The 17,361-nt window shown below is 37.8% G+C and overlaps 1 protein-coding gene across 13 annotated transcripts in view; it reads left to right on the top strand.

The window, feature by feature from the left end:
- Cast (calpastatin) overlaps positions 1 to 17,361 on the top strand; it is a 107,675-nt gene that overhangs the window by 80,379 nt on the left and 9,935 nt on the right. For 11 of the 13 annotated variants that reach the window (XM_076926997.1, XM_076927001.1, XM_076926995.1 and 8 more), the window contains 5 exons: positions 210 to 293; positions 3,680 to 3,730; positions 3,898 to 3,966; positions 13,387 to 13,485; positions 15,815 to 15,919. In XM_076926997.1, coding sequence (XP_076783112.1) covers positions 210 to 293; positions 3,680 to 3,730; positions 3,898 to 3,966; positions 13,387 to 13,485; positions 15,815 to 15,919 — 408 coding nt within the window. The remainder of the gene's footprint in view (positions 1 to 209; positions 294 to 3,679; positions 3,731 to 3,897; positions 3,967 to 13,386; positions 13,486 to 15,814; positions 15,920 to 17,361) is intronic. The other 2 variants (XM_076926996.1, XM_076927007.1) reach the window with 1 other exon arrangement.

Genomic DNA, 17,361 nt, shown 5'->3' with positions numbered 1-17,361 from the left:
TTAGGCCAGCAGGGTGAACGCTGGTATCTGAGCCAGCTAAAGTTTAACACTGTTAAAGTAAACGATGTTGACATTTAAGCTGTAGAGGAACTCATACCAGTGACCATATGCTTGGTTGAAGTTAACAGTAGCTTACTTTATATTTACTATGAGAAATGCATTGTAGCGAAGGAGACAACAACCCTGAGAATGATACCACTTTTATCTAGGAGAAAGCTCAAGAAGACGACCATGAAAAACTTGGTGAAAAAGAAGAAACAATTCCTCCTGATTATCGACTAGAAGAAGTCAAGGTAAACAGGCTCAATATTTTCCCATTTTGTTTTCTAACTGAATTTTATATACATATAAAAAGTACTGAGAACAGACCTGGAATATAAAGACCCATTTCTTTAAGTTCAGACTAAATTGTATTAGCACTAATACCATGTTAAAATACTAGATAGGGGATAAACATATTCTGTTACATTTTTTTAAAATTTCATATATGTATGTGTCTGCTGAAGTTTTATTATTCTCCTTTCTCCCTCCACCTCCTCCCATGTCTTCATACCTTCCCTTTTCCGTCTCAAATACATACTCTCTTTTTCTTAATTATTACTTCTCTCTCTTTCTCTCTCTCTCTCTCTCTCTCTCTCTCTCTCTCTCTCTCTCTCTCTCTTTCTCTTTCTCTCACACACACACAAACACAAAAATATATGCACACAAATACGCACACCTACACACACATAACTTAATATATAGATAAAAGCTAATGCGTGCATTTAGTGTTGCTTTTCTGTATGTAGTGGTGTTTTTAGGGCTTACTACTTGGCATTGGATGAGTAGTTACAAAGCTCTTCCTTGAGAAGATTGTCTCTCCCTCCCTCAGCATTCATAATCTAGGGGTCGAACCCCATGAAATTTCCCTCTTCCACCTTAGCATGTCAACTGATACTGTCATTGTTCTAGTCTTGTTTAAACAATCAAATTGTTGGGATTTCATGGGTACAGCTTCTCTGTGATACAGAGAAGGTGCAATTCAGTAGCATATATCCTACCTAGTCTTCTGGTTCTTACACTCATTAACCTGTTGTTCTGTGATATTCCTTAAGCCTTAGGTGTAAGGATTGTATTAGATACCTGTTAGAGATAGACACTCCCATGGTCAGTTGTTCTCTGCACTGTGGTCATTTGTAGCTTTCTGTAAAGTCTTCATCTGCTGTAAGAAGCCTTTCTGATTAGTGATGAGAGCTACACTTACCTGGGACATTAGTATTAAGAATACAATTAAGATACATATGTAACATTATATGGACTCAACAGCTTATATTTGGGGATATACATGAATATACAAATACATGCATGCATACAATAATAATTAATGAAAAAAAAAGGCCTTGAAGTAGTTTAGAAGGTGAAAAGAAAAGAAAGATGTTGTAATTAAAATACAACATCAAAACCAGAGAATGCCATTAAAGGTAGTACTGGTTTGGGAAAGTGGCGGTAGTAGATTCTCCTTAAAGTTCCATGACCTTACTAGCTGTGTTTACAGTACCACACACGAATTCTCTTCTATTGGGCAGGACTTAAGGCCAATTAGAAAGTTGATGGGTACCACTACTTTACCTTTACAGATATCTTGCCATACTGGTCATTGTGGTTCATACCCATCACTGATGGGTTGTACTATTGACAGCTTTTCTTTCTTTGGAACTTGTATAGCACTTTATAATGCAATGAAAGCTAATTCCTCAGGGAGGAGGCTTCCAGGTCAGATCCAGCTCAATTCCTCTAAGTCCTATTCCCAAAGTGAATAGTGGTGTCAGCAAGAGACGTACCTTCTAAGAGTCAATCAAGGATGATGGCAATAGAGGCTAAAATATACTCTTAAGTAGCCTTCCTACCTTTATAACGTGAAGAAAAGCTGTCCTCTCACTCACAAAATATTTTTCCCTTCAGATATGTCGTTTGTTATCACAAATATAGGCAAGCCTAGTGCAGGTAAAAAACTCAAAAAGAAGAATTACTCACATACAAAGCTTTGTATTCCTTAAATGTAAGTTGAAAGTATGAGAACTTAAACTCGGAGTAAAGTGATACATTGACTATCTTCTTCATACTGAAAGGGCTGGCTGTGTAGACCAAGTGACCAATGGAGAGACCCCATTGTGATCAGTTTCAGTGTGGTTGTTTACACAGGGCAGATACATAGGCAACTAAACAAATAGTCATCTACATAACATGCCACTGACAAGAAGGTTCAAATGCGTTTTAGTACCGATATAAGAAGCTGAATTCACAGTCCTCATCTGGTCCATCCACGTGCACTCATTTATTGTGCAACTCAAGATCTTACATTGAGTTCTCCTTAACTTAAAAGTTTGTAATCGTGGACATCTATCCATTTTTTTTTTTTCTGTAACCAAAAGTGATGGAATTCCTATTATTTGGTGGCTTAGATGTACATTGCTTTACAAATTATTCAGGACACTTTCAGGACCACAAATCTGTCCATTTCTGATCTCTGTTCCATAGAAGCAGGCCATATGCAGTCAGCTTAATAGAAAGCTGGCTACTTTCTCCCTGCCCTCAGTGAATTTTACTAGCACTACTTCAAGGTTTTCCTGGCCCCTTTATTTAGGGATAGGCCGGTCCTCTGAACTTACCTTATATATTTGTCAGTTAACCATTGCTCTGTCACAGTTCCAGGTTACTTACTGTCTTGACCTCTTGTTTAAATACTGTTGTCATTGTTCACCTATACTCATATCAGGTCTCTGTAGTGAGGGTCTGTGGTGAGACATCAAATTCTCCCTTCCTGTGACTGGATGGTGAGGTGGTAGAAGGTAGATTTTAATTTGAATACAGAGCAAAGGAGCCCCTAGGGTTCCATGCCTTACTTGGGATTCTTCACTGCATTTTCTGCTAATACTTGGTTTAGAATTAGTAGATTCCTCATATAAAAAAGGGGGCCAAAGCTGCAAGTGGATTCATAGGGCAAGAAGAGGGTTGTGTTAGCTATAAGAAAATAGTGAATAACTCTAAACCATTACACAGCAAATTTGAAATATAGCAAAGCAAACAAAGCATTTTGACCATTTCATGGTAGAAAGTTTTGTATGTACCTGTGTACTCATTTATTTTTGTACATATAAATTAATATGATTGATGATTGATTTATAGATCTTCTTTTACTAAAGAGGCTCCAAGACTAAATCGATTTTGTTCTATTACTCAGAAGTGGCACTCGAAAACATTTGAAGCTTAACATAATCTGAGTCCTATATTTGAGAGTGCCCCACCCACAAAACAAGGTCCCTGAGGGTTGGGACTTCAGCTGATTTTTAATATGGTCCTGCTGTTTCTTTATAAATGAGAGATTTGTTGGCATACCCCTGCAGTATGCTACTTTAATAGTCCACATTTTTTTTTAACTGATCATCTCTGGTCTTCTGGGTCACAAGCCACACCAAATGTGCTGGTGGACTCCTTGGCCAAGAAAGGCTGATGCATTTAAGCTGACTAAATATGAACTGAATTATGTGGATATATTCTCTGCTAAGATAATTTTCTTAAATTGAATAATCTACATTAAAATATACAGGATGTTTAGCCTGTTGTTATTTTGTAATGTCTATAGACTTTGTATTTGGGATAATACATAAAATAATTGATGTCATGCTTTCACTCTGAATAGGATAAGGATGGGAAACCACTCCTGCCAAAAGAACCCCAGGAACAACTTGCAGTAAGCAATCTGCTTTCTCTAAGACTGTCTGTCTTCTTTGGACTCTGGTAATCTGGGAATGGTATACCTTTCCCTTCTAAGGAGCTTATCAGAATGTGATATGGTGGATACTGAAGAAGCTTGCCAGTATTATGATTATGTTTGTTGATGTTTTCTTCTGCTTGCAGCCCTTAAGTGATGACTTCCTTCTTGACGCATTATCTCAGGACTTCTCCAGTCCTGCAAACATGTCTCTTGTAAGTATAAATTTCCTGTTTAACTCTTTCTTTCTTTCTCTCTGTCTGTCTGTCTGTCTGTCTGTCTGTCTGTCTCTCTGTCTGTGTTTCTTTTTTGTTTTCATTTGTTTTGTTTTGTTGTTGTTCTGGTTTGGTTTGGGGTTTTGGTTTTTAAAGGCAGAGTTTCTTTACAGCTTTGGCTGTCCTGAACATGCTCTGTAGACTAGGATGGCCTAGAACTCAGAGATCCATCTACCTCTGTCCACTGAGTACTGGGAAGAAAGGCATGCCCCACCACTGCCTAGTGTTCTCATGGATAAATTTTGACTTTGGATATGAAGTGGGAGAAGGTTATAAATATTAATGGCTTTCAACAGACCATTAAAAATTTCTTATACCTGAAATACTATTCTAGAACATTGGATGTTTTCAACAGACTAATTGAACCAACAACCAGGTCTTATATTAAGTGGGCTTATGAAAACAGAATTTCAATTTGAATTTATTTAAAATGACTTTTTATACCACCTAATTTCTACCATTTAGCACTTCCAGATTGTCTCCTAAGAAAAGTTAGCTTCATGTGGAATAATAGTCACTCAGAAAGAATTCTGTTGAGAGCTGGTTTGGACAGTGTGTAATGATGTTGAGCATTTTCTTTTCACTAGGATTTACATGGCTTACACAAACATGCAAATCTGTTAAAGTTCCCAGAATTATACAACTGAAGCATCTAGGCTATTTACAGTGAACCTAGTTTATCATAAAGTTAATGTATTTTTGAAGTCATTTAGAAAATAAATATATTCCTATATGCACAATGGCATGGAATATGTTTTGGTTGGGATACTGAGAAGAAAGAAGGGCTCTTGTGATTTCCTGTAGTTTTTGTGCATTAAAGCCAGTCATTACTTGATTCTTATAATGTCTTAAATCTTAAAATGTACTGGTGGGTATAATAGAGGAAAGAGATTGCAGTAAACTCAAATTCAAAGTAAAATGAGAACGATATAACAGGCAGCACAAGAGTGAAACTGATTGTGGGAGAAACATTGTGCAAAACGACTTTAAAGAAATTCTAGAGAAAAATACAATTAGTACAATTCATAAAACCTAAACAAAAGCAAAACTAAATAAAGCACTAAATAAAAACTAAAATCTAAAGAACTGATCACAAAATCCTTTTATTAGAAGTTAATTTTTCTAAACGTTACTAGATAGTCCCTGTGTGACATAAAAAGTCATGAAAAGGATGATGGTCTGCAAAGTTTCTCCTTACATATCTTTTTTTTTTTTTTTTTCGAGACAGGGTTTCTCTGTGTAGCCCTGGCTGTCCTGGAACTCAGTCAGTAGACCAGGCTGACCTCGAACTCAGTAATCTGCCTGCCTCTGCCTCCCAAGCGCTGGGATTAAAGGCGTGCGCCACCACCGCCTGGCTCTCCTTACATATCTCATTAAGTTAAGACCATGTCAAGAAAGGTCACTTTATTTGATTGGTAAAAAGTATTGACAGGCACTATAAGTATTTAAGTCATTATTTGACAAAATCATAAATATTAATTGGCAAGGAAATTGTCAATATAATACAATAATATATCCAACTAGAAATGATCAAATAATTATGTTCATATAAAAGATCTATTTAAAGGCCACATGTGGTGAAACATTCCTCTAATCCGAGCCAAAGCGGGTAGATCTTTGTGAGTTCAAGGCCAGCCTGGCCGATATAGTGAGATCTTGTCTCCAAAACCAAAGTAGGACTGCAGAGTTAGCAGCTCAGTAGTGAGGATCTCTGTTGCTCTTAAAGAAGACCCAGCACTTACAGCTGTAACTCTAGGCCCAGGGGGTCTGATTACACACCTGACATTCACAGACACCAGGCACACACATGGTATATGCAGGTAAAAGAACACTCATTTACATAAAATAAATATTTAAAAAGCTAGGTATTTGAAATTTAAACCTAAATTCATTCTTTAAATAAAAAACAGTGGCAATTCCATAATTGTATCTGTTGAGTTTCTCTTTTTTTATTTATTATTTTATTTATTTACATTTCAATTGCTGTTCTCTTTCACTGTCTCTTCTCCAAAATCCTCCCATCCCCTTTGCCTCTAAGAGTGTTCTCACCCACCCACCCACCCACTCATCCCTCCAGCATCCTCCTCCTCTGGGGCAACAAGCCTCCACAGAACCAAGCCCCTCCCATCCAACTGATGCCATATAAGGCTACATATGTAGCTGGAGCCATGGACCCATTCATTTATAATCTTTGTTTGGTAGTTTACTCCCTGGGAGTTCTGTGGGGCCCCCCCGATAGTTGGTATTGTTGTTCTTCCTATGGGGTTGCAATCCCATTCAGCTCCTTCAGTCTTTCTGCTAACTCTACCACTGGGGTCCCCAGGCTGAGTCCAGTGGTTTGCTGCGTCTGTCTTAGTCAGGTGCTGGCAGAACCTCTAAGAGGACAGCCATACCAGGCTCCTGTCTGCAAGCAGTTCTTAGCATCAGCAATAGTGTAGGGCTTTGGTGTATGCAGATGGGATGGATCTCAAGGTGGGGCAGTCTCTGGATGGCCTTTCCTTCAGTCTCCACTCCATTTTTTGTTCCTGCATTTCCTTTAAAAAACCTCTTATTGGAGGTGGTCTCTTCAGTTTCTGTCTCCTCACTGTTGGGAGGTAATTTATCCCCATTGGATTCTGGGAGCCTCTTGCATCCCTGGCATTGGGGACTTTCTAGTGGTTATCTTTCTCCCCCTCCTCACTGCTACTTATTTCTGTTCATTCTACTGGCTCTCTGGAATTCTCTGGTGTCTCTTCTAATACCTGGCCTTGAATCCCCCTTTTTTTCTCTCTCCCTCCCCACTCCCACCGAGCTCCCTTCCTCCCTCTGCCTCCCATGATTATTTTGTTCACGCTTCTAAGTGGGATTGAAGCATCTACACTTTGGCCTTCTTTGTTGTTAAGCTTCATATGGTCTGTGAGTTGTATCATGGGTATTCTGAGCTTTAGGGATAATATCCACTTATCACTGAGTAAATACCATGTATGTGCTTTTGGGTCTGGGTTACCCTCACTCAGGATAATATTTTCTAGTTCCATCCATTTGCCTGCAGAATTCCTGAAGTCGTGGTTTTTAATAACTGAGTAGTATTCCATTGTGCAAATGTACCACATTTTCTGTATCCAATCTTCCCTTGAGAGATATCTGGGTTGTTTCCAGTTTCTAGCTATTATAAGTGAAGCTTCTATGACCATAGTAGAGCACATGTCCTCCTTATGTTGGAGCATCTTTTGGGTATATGCCCAGTAGTGGTATAGCAGGGTCTTCAGGGGTAGAACTATTTCCAATTTTCTGAGGAACCACTAGATTGATTTCCAGAGTGGTTGAACCAGCTTGCAATCCCACCAGCAACAGAGGAATGTTTTTGTCCACATCCTCCACAGCTTCTGCTGTTGCTGGAATTTTTGATCTTAGGCATTCTGATTGATGGAAGGTGAAATCTCAGGGTTGTTTTGATTTGCATTTCCCTGATGACTAAGGATATTGAACATTTCTTTAGGTGCTTCTCTCCATTCAAGATTCCTCAGTTGATAATTCTTTGTTTTTTTTTAATTGGGTTAATTGGTTTTCTGCAATCTAACATCTTGAGTTCTTTGTATGTTTTGGATACTAGCCCTCTATTGGATGTAGGGCTGGTAAAGATCTTTTCCCAATCTTGTGGTTGCCATTTTGTCCTATTTACAGTGTCCGTTTCCTTACAGAAGCTTTTCAATTTAATGAGGTCCCATTTGTAGATTGTTGATCTTATAGCCTGAGCCATTGGTGTTCTGTTTAGGAAAATTTCCCCTGTGCATATGTATTTCAGGCTCTTTGCCAATTTCTCTTCTAATAGATTCAGTGTATCTGATTTTATGTGGAAGTCTTAGATTCACTTGGACTTGAGCTTTGTACAAGAAGATAAGAATGGGTCAATTTGCATTCTTCTGCATGCAGTTAGACCAGCACCATTGTTAAAAATGCTTTGTTTTCCACTGTATGCTTTTGGATTCTTTGTCAAAGATAACGTGACCATAGGTATGTAGGTTTATTTCTTGGTCTTCAATTCTATTCCATTGATCTACCTGTCTGTCTCTGTACCAATATCATGCAGATTTTATCACTATTGCTCTTGTCTTAGTTAGGATTTTACTGCTGAGAATATACACCATGTCCAAGGCAACTCTTATAAGAGCAACATTTAACTGGGGCTGGCTTTCAGATTTAGAAGTTCAGTCCATAATCATCAAGGCAGGAACATGGCAGCATCCAGGCAGGAATGGTTCAGGAGGAGCTGAGAGTTTTACATCTTCATCTAAAGGCTGCTAGCAGAATACTGACTTCCAGCTAACTAGAATGAGGGTTTTAAAGCTCACACCTACAGTGACACACTTACTTCAACAGGGCCACATCTACTTCAACAGGGCCACACCTTCTAATAATGCCAGTCTTTTGGCTGAGCACATAAAAACCATTACATTGCACTCCTTAGCCCCCATAGGCTTGTTCAAACATGAGTCTATGGGGGCCATTCCTAAACATAGCATAAGGCAAAAATACATTTAGTCTTACTTCAAAAGTCCCCGAAGTCTATAGCAGTTTCAACAATGTTAAAAATCCAAAGTTCAGAGTCTCTTGTGAGATTCATTCAATCATTTACCCATAATTCCCAAAGCAAGACAAAAACCCGGCTGGACAAACTCCAAACTCTGCATCTCCATGGCTGATGTCAAAGTAGTCTTCAGATCTTCAACTCCTTTTTCATCTCTGTTGACTGCAACAAACTTCATTCTCTTGGGCTCTTTCCACTCCTTGTTATCAACTTTCCTCAGCAGATAGCCCACAGCTCTGACATTTTGATCATTTTGGGATCTCCAAGGCTACTTCAGTCTCACAGCTTCTTGTTTTAATCACTGGGATCCACACATGATCTTCTGGGCTTCTCCAAATGCTGGCATCACCTTTCCAGCTCTACCCTCTGTAGCACTCTAAGTTCAGGTTGATCCACTCCATTGTTCCTGCTGTTCTCGGTGCTCATCCGAGTACTGGCATCTTCAATAAACTGGGGTCTTCCACTGCAACCAGGCTTCATGAATAACCTCTCATGGACTCTTTCTATGGTGCCAAGCCTGAACTCCTCTGCATGACTCCTGGGCCATCAACTGCAACTGAGGCTGCACCTTCACCAATGTCCTTCCATGGCCTCTCACAGTGACAAGTCTCAGCTATTCTTCATGGCATCTTCATGCTTTTAAAACCAATACCACCTGGGTGACTCTTAGACATTACCTAGTCAGCTGCAACACGAGGTACAACCTTGGCTATCTCTGGAACACAGCTTCTTTGTGCTCTCAAAAAAACACTTTCCAGAAGATTTCACCTCAGTGATGCTGGTCTCCTCTTAATCACCCCTAATTGCTTAGCTCCAGATAACCAATATCAATTGTCTCACTAGTTTTTTCTATTCTAGACTCTAAAGCCAAAGCCACATGTCCAAAGCTGCTGAGTTCTGCTGCTTTCTATGGCTGGAACATGGCCTAGCCTCATGATCATTTTCACTAGCTTTCTGTTTTCCAACTCCTTCACTGCCAAAGTTTGGCTGTCCTGGAACTTGCTCTGTAGACTGACTTTGAACTGAGAAATCTGCATGCCTCTCTCCTAAGCACTAGCAGTAAAGATGTGATCCACCAAGCCTAGATTTAAATGTTTCTTCGATTAGAACTTGTTCTGTTCTAGGATGACCTTGAACTCAGAGATCTTCATGTCTTTGCCTCCTAGGATTAAAGGCTTATACTACCCACCATGCCTGGACCTAAATTTAGCTCAGTGGTATCTTGCCGCAAGTTCACTACTTCCTTAATTCAGTTTAATATAGGATTCAGCTCCATTTTACTTATGGGTGCCCCTTTAATATTCTAACCATATTTTTTATATTTTTTCTTTCTCAGTTTGTTTCTTTTCATTAAAATGTTCTTCATAAGAGTGAACTTTAGTAACCACACAACAGAATTTACATCAGACTGTTTTGAATCTTCTTTTTTCAAATCAATTAATGTATATCTCTTCACCTTGGCTGACTCTTCAGACAGTGCCAAAAAGCAGCCACATTCTTCACCAAAATACTACAAAAACAGTCTCTAGGCCACATATTTAAGTTCTTCTCCATTAAAACCTCTTGGGACAGATCATCACAGTTCAAACCAGTCATAGCAACAAAGTCTTTCATATTCCTACTAGGATAGCCATTAAGCCCCACTTAAAGCATTCCAGTGCTTTCCAAATCCCAAGTCCCAAAATCCACATTCTTCCAAACAAAAACATGATCAGGCGTATCACAATATCCCAGTCTCTGATACCAACTTCTGTCTTAAAGTTTTACTGCTGTAAAACAAACAACATGAACAAGGCAACTCTTATAAGGACAACATTTAATTGGGGCTGGCTCACAGATTCAGAGGTTCAGTCCATAATCAAGACAGAAACATGGCTGCATCCAGCCAGGCATGGTTCAGGAGGAGCTGAGAGTTCTACATCTTCATCTGAAGGCTGCTAGCAGAATACAGACTTCCAGACAGCTAGGATGAGAGTTTTAAAGCCCACACCTATAGTGACAAGTCTACTTCAACAGGGCCACATCTACTTCAACAGGGCCACACCTTCTAATAGTGCCACTCCCTTGGACAAGGGTATACAAACCATCACAGCTCTACAGTACATTGCAGTACAGGTTGAGGTCAGGAATGGTGATTCGCCCCAAAGTTCTTTTATTATTTAGAACCGTTTTTGCTATTCTGAGTTTTTTGTTATTCCAGATAAAGTTGAGAATTGTTCTTTCTATCTCTGTGAAGAATTGGGTTGGAGTTTTTATAAGTATTTCATTGAATCTGTGGATTGCTTTTAGTAGGAATGGCTATTTTTACTAAGTTAATCCTCCAAACCATGAGTATCGGTGATCTTTCAATCTTCTGAGGTCTTCTTCGAGTTCTTTATTCGGAGATTTGAAGTTTTTGTCATACAGATCTTTTACTTGCTTGGTTAAAGTTATGCCAAGATATTTTATATTATTTGTGACTATTGTGAAGGTTGTTGTTTCCCTAATTTTTTTCTCAGCCTATTTAGCCTATATGTAGAAGGCTTCTGATTTGTTTGAGTTAATTTTATAATGAGCTACTTTGCTGAAGTTGTTTATCGGATATAGGAGTTCTCTGGTTGAATTTTTGGGGTAACTGGTCATCCACAAATATCATATCATCCACATATAGTGATACCTTGAGTCCTTTCTTTCTACTTTGTATCTATCTGACCTCCTTTTTTTGTTTAATTGCTCTAGCCAGAATTTCTAGTACTATATTGAATAGATATGGAGAGAGTGGGCAACCTTGTCATGTCCCTGATTTTAGTGGGACTGCTTCAGGTTTCTGGGCATGGGAGGGGTCAGGACTGCAGGGCATGGCTGGGGCAGAGTTGTGTCTGTTCAGTTTCAAAAACAAAATATTTAATATAAAACCAGAAACATTTTCTAAAATTGTGAACCTTTTATTTTTTTGTTAAATGTTTTAAGAAAAAGTCATTAACAAGAAATGAAAAGTAATTGACAATCAAAAGGAATGCCTGTATGTATTGCAGGCATGGCTGCTTGTAAATAAGACATGTAAATAATATTCTGTGTGTTAGTTTCTCGATAAAAACAAATCAGTAAATAATATCAAATTTTAAACTCATATTTAAAACACAAAATAAATGATGAATACAAAATAAAGACACAGAAATGTGAATCTGTGCACCTCATGTGATCTGTTCTAACTATGATGGCTACTACATCTAACCATGATGGCTACTCACTAGTATACTTTATAAATTAATTTGTGGTTACAGTATTTCTAAGGTACTTTCTGTAGCTCAATAAATATATTTTAAAATGTATTTGAGAAGCAAATATACAAAAATATGAAAGCATAAGTATTTTAAAATGTTTTAGGAATTATTTGGGCCTTTGCTGCAGTGATGATAAGTAACAACTTCAGTCCTAATTCAGAGAGGAAACTTACAGCATAGTTCACAGAAGTCGAAGGAAGTTGATGTAGATGGGAATGTAGGATGAGCAAGACAATCAGAGAAAAAAATCATTATTTCAGAAAGTTTCTCAAGTAATTTGTTGTACATTACTCAGAATAAACTACTACTGATGGTTTAAGGCATATAACACAATGTGTTAGTTATTCGAAGTGAACATGTGATATAATTATAACAGTAAATACAGAGTCAGTGCCATGGATATTTAAAGACCCATTTATTACAAAATATGAAGTGTATGTTTCTAAATAGAAGAAAGTATTTTGAAGTTTTTTACCATAAAGAAATGATATTTACATAGATAAGAACCTGATTTAAATGTTATATAATATATAAATGGACCTTGCCAGTGTACTTTACTCCATTAATATGTAGAGATTTTTTACTTTTATAAATTAGTTAAAAATAAACAAGTTTAAAAATTCCTCTTTCAACTAATTCCTACCTCTCTTCAGTGCCTGTAACACTGAATATCACAGTTTTTAAAGATCTAACTTTCTCTTTTCCAAATGGAGCATGACACATAAGGCTATACTCCTCCTAACTTTCAAACTCCTTCTCAACTTGGCATCCCTAGACCTCTAGCACTTGAATGAAATTTTCCATGTTTGAATACACTGTCTTTAGGCTATTCCAGGATTATAACATCATAATTCTTATAGGCCTTAATCAATTGGCATTTTCCATTACATCTTCTGAGTTTTGGATTTATTTGAAAAGAAGCTATGCTGAAAAAAATTTAAAGCGAAAAAAAAAAAAACCCATACACACACAAAAAAGACATGGGTCTATAACTTATATATACTTATAACTGTAGAGCAAATAATTGCAAAATAATTTTTAAAAGGTTTTTATAATCCAGTATAAGCAATCCACATAACTCTTAGTAGATTGTTAGAATAACAAATGTGAAATAGAAATAGTAAGTCATGGGCTGGACAGAAGTCTCAGTAGTTAAGACCACATATTCTTGTACAGGGACAAATTCAGTTCCTAGTACATACAGAAGGTGGCTCATAGCTTTCTGTAAGTCCCATCCCCAGGGCATCCAAAGCCGCCTTCTGACATTCATGGGCAACAACACTCACATGCATAATTACCCTCATACACACATGCACACACATAATTAATAATAAAAATAGATCTAAAACTGAGAAATTGTAAAAACACTATAGAAATAGAAAAACAGTACTTTAAAGATGCTATGATGCATGTGTTTGAATAAAAAGGAAATGCAGCCATAAAGCAGTTTTAAGGGTTATATTTTAAATGATGATATTGTGATTATAACCTTACATGCAACCTGTTAATGGTATTCTTTTTTAATAAAAGGAATATGAAGATGCCAAACTTTCTGCTGCCATTTCTGAAATAGTTTCCCAGACACCTGCTCCAACCACCCACGCAGCAGCCCCACCACCTGGCACCCAGGTAAGCAGCATACCTTCCTTGGTAAATATTCTGACAAGAAAAAAAAAAATAAGGCACCTGTCTAACACAAATGAAAACAGAAATTATTGTCTGTAGTGCCAAACCATACATTATCCATAGAACATCAAGAGATAAAGGGGCTTCCCTTGTCCTCTATGTTTAGGGAAGTGCCTCATTTGCTCACAGAATTTCCCTTAGTGAAGTCAGCTTTCCTTCCTTTCCTTTTGATGGGATATCAAAGCTTCTTTAATGCAGTGGTCTTGAATTCTGGTGAGTTTTTTACCCTGTTGGGTCAGCTCAAGATCATCTGAAAATATCCAAAGACCAAGCCCAGATTAGCCACAGGTAGCTCCACCATTTACAGCTATGTTTCTGAGCTCTAATGGAAATTGATTTCTTAAAACAAGCAAAATGCTCCCTCCTTTCTTCCTGCCCTCCCTCCCTCTCTTTGTCTGTCTGTCTATCTGTTCCTCTCTCACTCTCTTTTCCTCTCTATACCCCCTCTATCTCTGTCTGTGGGTGCCTGTCTCTTTCTCTGATTCATGTTGGTGTGTGTGTGTCTGTGTGTGTCTGTGTGTGTCTGTGTGTGTTTGTGTGTGTGTGTGTGTGTGTGTGTGTGTGTGTGTGTGTGTGTGTGTGAATAATTATCTATGAGACAAAAATATGGAGCAGAAAGAATGAGAATCAGCAGTAACCCAGGCCAAGTCCAGAGGTTCCCTGAGCTTGTTCTTAATTATGAGCTACAAGCCTCTGCCTTCCAGGATATTTTATAATGATTCCTTTCCATTTTACAATGGAAAAGAATCCCTTAGCTTTTCCCATTAGAGAATCATGTGTGTGTGTGTGCGTGGGTGTGCATGTGCATGTATGATATCAGTAAAACTAAGAGAAAAAAAATCTGTATTTTTAATGAATTAAATGTGAGCATTAGAGGCAACTAAACTATTATAATTTATGCAAACTCTGTTTTCTGGGTATAACAGTGCATCATAAAAATTGCATTTGTGTATATACTGAGAAATATTTTTAAAAAACTGTAAGATTATATTACCCTTGCAGGAAAGTCTGGTTCAAAAGGACCTAGAAAAACATGTGTGACTGATAGTTGCAGAGAAAATCTCACCATGCTTTCAGTATCAGAACCTGGCTTCCATTCACTTTTTAGCTATGTGTTTTAAGCACCTAGCTTAGCATCCATCTGCTTCCTTCTCCTAATACATACTGTTATGTTATTCAGGGGGTTCTGGTAGACAGCAAATAAAACTGGATAAAATATGATAGTACCTTTTCAGAATAACTACAGAACAGTACAAGACACAGCCCAGCAGGGTAACTTGAACAATATAGATGATAAACATATTTTTAATGGAATCAATATGGATGTAAACTCAAGTCATATAGGTATGGACAGCCAACATTCTGATCCTACTATATTCAGAAAAGTGTGAAAAAGCTTCATAGAACTTTATTATAATAACAAGATCAATAATGATGCATTATTTACTTATTACTGAGTATCAACATATACTCCTCTCAGCAGCATGACTTACAGGTATTATCACTCACTTTTCCCAGCTTAGAAAACTCAGGCTGGGAGGCTAATTACCTTAGCTAAATTATACAGCAAACAAATGTAAAATAAAATGTTGTTCTGGTTAGCTTGAACGGTCACCATAGTTTATTGATCAGTTTCTTCCCCTAGAACACCTTCCATTAATATCTTCAGTTTAGTTTTAATGGGCTTCCTGGAGGTAAAGAGATTCCCAACTAGCTCAGAACTTTGATAAAGTCTTTTTGTGAACCCTCATAATTTGTCAGAGACAACCTCTTCACCCAATGACACCAACCATATTGTTGTGGGGTTTGTGCTCCCCCAAAAAATGGCAGGATAATGGTACTGAGTTTTATGGCTATAATTGGTAATATGTGCTCCACCCCCACCACCATCATGTTCTACTCAAAACTTGTGCTAGCTAGCCATCTGACTAATCAGTGGATTAAAATTAAGTATGATTTCTCAATGGAAGGAAAGTGATGTGTTTGTTTATGGAACCTCTAGGTAAGATTTAGGTCACTTATTTGGGTGCAACATCTGATACTTCCACTAAGACTTCCTTAACCTAATGGTATTTTCATGGTGCAGCTGGGTAGGGGAGGCAGATGATTTCACTGCTCTTTGTCTCTTCCACTGTCAGCACATCAGTTCTCTGATACTGGCTGGCCCTGTGACTTACTCCTAGATGTCTATGTTTAAAAGATGGGGTTCCTGGATGGCTTCCCTGAACAATTTGGCCTACTTGTAACAAATTCATAGTTATTTACCTTTTAGCAGAGAGACAAAGAACTTGATGACGCCTTGGATGAACTTTCTGACAGTCTTGGGCAAAGACAGCCTGATCCAGATGAGAACAAACCACTAGATGATAAAGTGAAGGTAAGATCTTCCCCTGCCCTCCACCGGGAAGGAAAAAGATATTGGTATTATCTGGAGGCAGTGAACAGCTAGCCTGCTCCATCTAATTTTCCTGTTTGTTTATTTATGTATTTATTTATTTATTTTTGGCGTAGGTTATGCTTCTCTTTTTCTAACTAATGATTGTTTCTGGAACAGATTCAATTGCAGGAAACATCTTGTTTATGAAATGAAAGCAGACCTATGTTTTAAGTTTTTTCTCTTCCAATACTTTTTTTTCTTGGTCTTATTTGGAAATAAGGAATACTACCCAAAAGACATACACTTTTATTGGATGTACATTGTATTCATAGTGGCTGAGATCACACACCTAGCATAGGTTTCCCCTGCACCTCTTTTACAAGCATAACTGAATCTGAATTCAAACTATGTGTGAGAACTTAGACTCTCTAGAGGTATCTCTAGAAGGACAAAATGAACTAGCTGTCCCATACATGGTATGTATAAACATGTATATTTAAGACAATATTTAACAAGCCATTTCAACTGACTTGATCATATTTTAGAATCAAGAAGTAACAGGAGTTGGGAAGATGGCTCAGTAGGTAAAGTACTTACCACACAAGTCCTACATGGGTACAAAACCTTGGTCATGTAGTGTTAGAATCTGTAATTTCAGCCCATACAAAGATGGCAGACACAGGCAGGAGAGCTGTAAGAAGCTTGTGGACCAGCTAGCCAGGCATGTGCATTGAAAAACAAAACATCCTGTACCAAGCATAATGAAGTTGAAGAATGACATTGGAAACATACATGCTGTGGCACGCACATGCCTGTGCCTGTGCATGTCCACGTGCATAGGTGCATGCACACAAGTCATACACAAAAAAGTAATGAAAATAATAAAAGAGAAGTAACTTTATGAGCATCTGAAGCAATGTGACAAAGACAGGACATTGTCATTCTATTATTATTATAGGAATATTGAGATTAACTTACCATATATTTTAAAACTTAAATTGTAATGCTGCACAGAGGTACATCCTTCCTCCATAGAGACATAGAGACATAAAGCGTCATAGGTAGGGATACCAGGATGGATGTGGCTTGCTCAGTAGCAGGTATGCTCAAGTATCAGTGTCTCCTGTCTTGCTCCTTTGCAGTGCTTTAAAATGGAGCTATAAATATTATTCCTGTCTACCAAGACATTGGGACCTGACTTTTAATGTGAGAAGCAAAATTCAATCAGAAAAAAATAATTTATTCCTTTGGGCTTTTACTTACCGGCAGTAAGGTTTCTCAGTATAACTGTTTGATCCTTTCAGTTGAAAATTCACAGATTTGGTTGACATATAGAAAAATTAGGATTCACAATTTTCATCCACTCTCTGCTTATCTTCTATTTTGTTGCTCTCTTATGTTTTGCTTCATGAAACTATAAAAACTGTAATTTCTACACTTTG

This window comes from Arvicanthis niloticus, chromosome 29 (genome assembly GCF_011762505.2).
Source record: "Arvicanthis niloticus isolate mArvNil1 chromosome 29, mArvNil1.pat.X, whole genome shotgun sequence".
NCBI classification, from domain to species: Eukaryota; Metazoa; Chordata; class Mammalia; order Rodentia; family Muridae; genus Arvicanthis; species Arvicanthis niloticus.
The sequence above is the reverse complement of the archived record's forward strand: the minus strand, read 5'-3'. Positions and strand labels throughout refer to the sequence as shown.